The 3,349-nt window shown below is 30.5% G+C and overlaps 1 protein-coding gene across 1 annotated transcript; it reads right to left on the reverse strand.

The window, feature by feature from the left end:
• Positions 1 to 1,708: 1,708 nt before the first annotated feature.
• Positions 1,709 to 2,829, reverse strand: LOC138873528 (uncharacterized). The gene is made up of 2 exons (XM_070151998.1): positions 2,655 to 2,829; positions 1,709 to 2,127 (listed from the first exon to the last, which is right to left on the reverse strand). The coding sequence occupies exons 1-2, from the start codon at positions 2,827 to 2,829 to the stop codon at positions 1,709 to 1,711; spliced, it is 594 nt and encodes a 197-aa protein (XP_070008099.1).
• Between the last annotated feature and the right edge of the window lie 520 nt (positions 2,830 to 3,349).

Consider the following 3,349-nt stretch of genomic DNA (forward strand, 5'->3'; position numbering starts at 1 on the left):
TTAAGATAGTAAATATATTTGTATTCTGTTTTAGATATTGTATCAATTAATCCAGATAGCCTAGCATTGTCTATTTTTGTAATACTTAGGTATTCATATTCTAGATATAGTTTCTTTCTTATTTTCCTTGATTTTTTAGTTATTTTAATATGCCTGTTTTCGGTAATTAACTCATTGTTTATGGATATTTTTTGCGGATTTGTACTCTCAGTTTCAGTGTTATTTTCCATGATTTTCCTTTTTAGAATAAATGTCTTGATAAAATTATGGCTGACATTATTAAAGATATTGAAGAGGAATGCTCTTGTCTTAAAGCTATTACTAATATTCTTCAAGAATTTGAAGATGAAATCCCCAGCCAGGATTATATCAGCAATAGAATTCTGATATCTTTTGTAATTACTAATGACTTGCTATTCATGCAGAATGGACCCTTAGTGGGCCACCAGGGGCAAAGGTAGGAGAAGATCTTCCCCTAGTAAGTCTTATTCTCAAGGATCGTCATACGGATCCTCATCAAATTCTCCAGTAATACAAAGAGGAAAAAGGAGCTTGATAAACTCCAAAAAAATAGTTCTCGTTTAATTTTGCAGCTATCGGAATTAACCTTGAAAGTTCTTTAACATTTTCTCCTATATATTTTAAGTATTGAATATCTTGGGTTTTTTGATATTCTTCTATATTTTCTTTCAATAATTTATCTAATAAATTTATATTTTCTAAAGTTTGTAACCAGTATTTGAGATATTCGTAGCTGATCATTAATCTGAATATAAATCTAGTTCATATAAATCTAAGACGTCTATTTCTTCTGATAGAATTAGTTCTGTATATCCTTGTTCCATTATATTTATTATTTCAAAAGTAATTAAAATATCGTAAATTTTTCTTCTAATATCGTTATTAAGTTGGTTAATGGTATATAAAATGAGTATTTTGTAATCATTATTGTTATCTAGCAGATATGTGTGGTTGCTCATAAGATTGTTATTTTTCTTTATTCTTATCATGTGTTTACTAAACATATTCCCTCTAACCTCTTTGTTTATCATAGAGTTTATAATTTTTTAATAAGTTATACTGAACAATCTTTTCTGGTCACTACCATATTTTTCTTGCTTCAATCATTTTCCCTAACAGCGCCTCAACTCTGTCTACTCCCCTAAACGGTTTCCTTGCCTACCAGCTTCGACCTTAGGATGGCATAGTCTGGGCTTAACTATCTCAGCATTATTAGACATGGCAAACTTTCTCAAGATGTTCTTTATAACAGTACTATAACATGATAAACAATTATGATATTCAAGAGATTATAAGGAATATAAAAGTTTAGTTAGACATGATTATGAATAAACTTACCTGATCTTGTAACTTGTTTAAATGTTCCATAGTTGTTAAAGAGACTCGTATATAACTCAAATATTTCTTATAAGAGAGAGAAGATAAGAGAGAGAAGGTGAGGGTGTGTCTTCTCTTCTTCTGATTTACAAACTATATATAGAAAGCTTTAAAGGACTCTTACTGTTTACAAATGACTCTTTACATACTTAAACGACTCTTTACATACTTAAATGACTCTTACTATTCACAATCGTCTTTTCATGAACTTCCTTTACTGTTCATGAATATGACTCGTACTATATGAATGACTTTTTACATTGTCTGTTTGCAATAGCTGTCTTCTTCCTTTGTCTTTAGGCTGATATCTTCATTCCAGTTGTACTTCTGGTACATGATTATCTTCTCCGTTGTATTTTGAACATATATGATCAGGGTATTTGTGCCCTACTAATTTGCAATATCTTGTCAATAATTCATTGGAAATAAATCCTTTCTTTAGTGCTCTTGTAGTTGGGTGTATCTCTGGTTTTAGTAATGATAAAATCCATTTTTGGACTTCATCCATATCTCCTTGTCGTAGTTCTCTTGAATTCGCATATATCATTAGTTGATCTCTTGAGTAGTAGCTCCAGATTGCATTTTCTTGTAAATAATTGTTGGCTAGTTCTTGGATAATAGTTGCTATTCCAATTATTCTTTTGTTGGCGTAAAAACCTGGTATCTCGATTTTTGGTATTGGTGGTTGTTGTTCTATTTCTTCTGGTATTATCATATCTCGTGTCAATCCTATTTTTACAACCTATATAATAGGTTTTATTTCATCGTATAGTATCTCAGCTGGTGCTGTATAGAATTTTATAAAAAATAGGTTTCCTTTTGTAATTCTTTTAAATGTAATAAATGCTTTATATAGTTCCGGTATTCCACTTTTCTCTTCTCCATCATAGGTATATACCGTGCTAAGTAATCCATAATTGTAACATGTTTTTACTAAACTGGCTTTAGTTTTTGGCTGTGCAATAAGTCTATTATATCCTTGGAGTTTTTGGGTTATATAGTCCTGTGTTGGATCTGTTGTAGTAGTTGCTCTGGGGTTAAAGTTTAGAAATGTTTGGATTTTGTATATATTTTCAATATAGGTCTGGGTAATATGGTTATATATTTTTTATTTTGGTGTAGGCTGTTGGCATAGGTTGAGGTTTGTGGTGTCGTAACTATTGTTTCTTTTGGCCTTTTCGGAGTAATTGGTTTATCAAATATGTTGTTTAAATTGACATTGGTATGTGGCTTCTTGTAAACTTGTTTACTTGTACCTGCAGCTGTATATAAACAAACTTTGTTATGGGTTTTTTGGAGTTTCCCAACATCTCCTTCTAACTCTGGAAGTTTTGAGTCTTCCGATCGACTTAGCTCCGCATCTTTATAGTCATGCTGCTGACTTGGCTGGCTTTTCTCTAGCTGTTGTAATCTTTTTCCCATACCATTCATTACTTCTGCTTTCTTTTTACTTAAACTAATTCCTGATATTTGTACAATGTGTATGAATTTTTCTAGTAGTTTTATATGTTCGTTCTCTGTTCTAGAATATAACAGTATATCATCTATATATATTATACAATTTTCTAATTGATTAAAGTAGTTATCCATAAAATGTTGGTATCTACCTGGTGCATTTTTATATCCAAATGGTAATACGTTCCATTCGTAAAATCCTTGTGGTACCGTGAATGCTGTTAACTTTTTAGATTCGTCTTCTAGTTTTAAATGGTAAAATCCTGATTTACAGTCAAATTTACTAAAATAGTTATATCCTTGTATTTGTCTGATTTTTAGTATTTTATTTGGTATCGGATAATTATATGTTTTCGTTTTTGCTTTTAAATTTCTATAATCTACAACCATACGACTTTTTCCTTGTTTTTGTTCGCTATGTTTATTTACTATAAATGTTGGGCTAGTGCGTTTACTATTACTTTCTTGTATGTACTTATTGTCTAACAATTCCTGT

This window comes from Nicotiana sylvestris, chromosome 7 (assembly GCF_000393655.2).
Source record: "Nicotiana sylvestris chromosome 7, ASM39365v2, whole genome shotgun sequence".
Taxonomy (NCBI): Eukaryota; Viridiplantae; Streptophyta; class Magnoliopsida; order Solanales; family Solanaceae; genus Nicotiana; species Nicotiana sylvestris.

Bases quoted from the DNA above. Each gene is read 5' to 3' on its own strand.
- LOC138873528 (XM_070151998.1), bottom strand. From the start codon at position 2,829: ATGAATGGTATGGGAAAAAGATTACAACAGCTAGAGAAAAGCCAGCCA. The intron at 2,128-2,654 runs GTACAAGTAAAC...TTGTAAAAATAG, and splicing joins TTGTTTATATACAGCTGCAG to GATTGACACGAGATATGATA.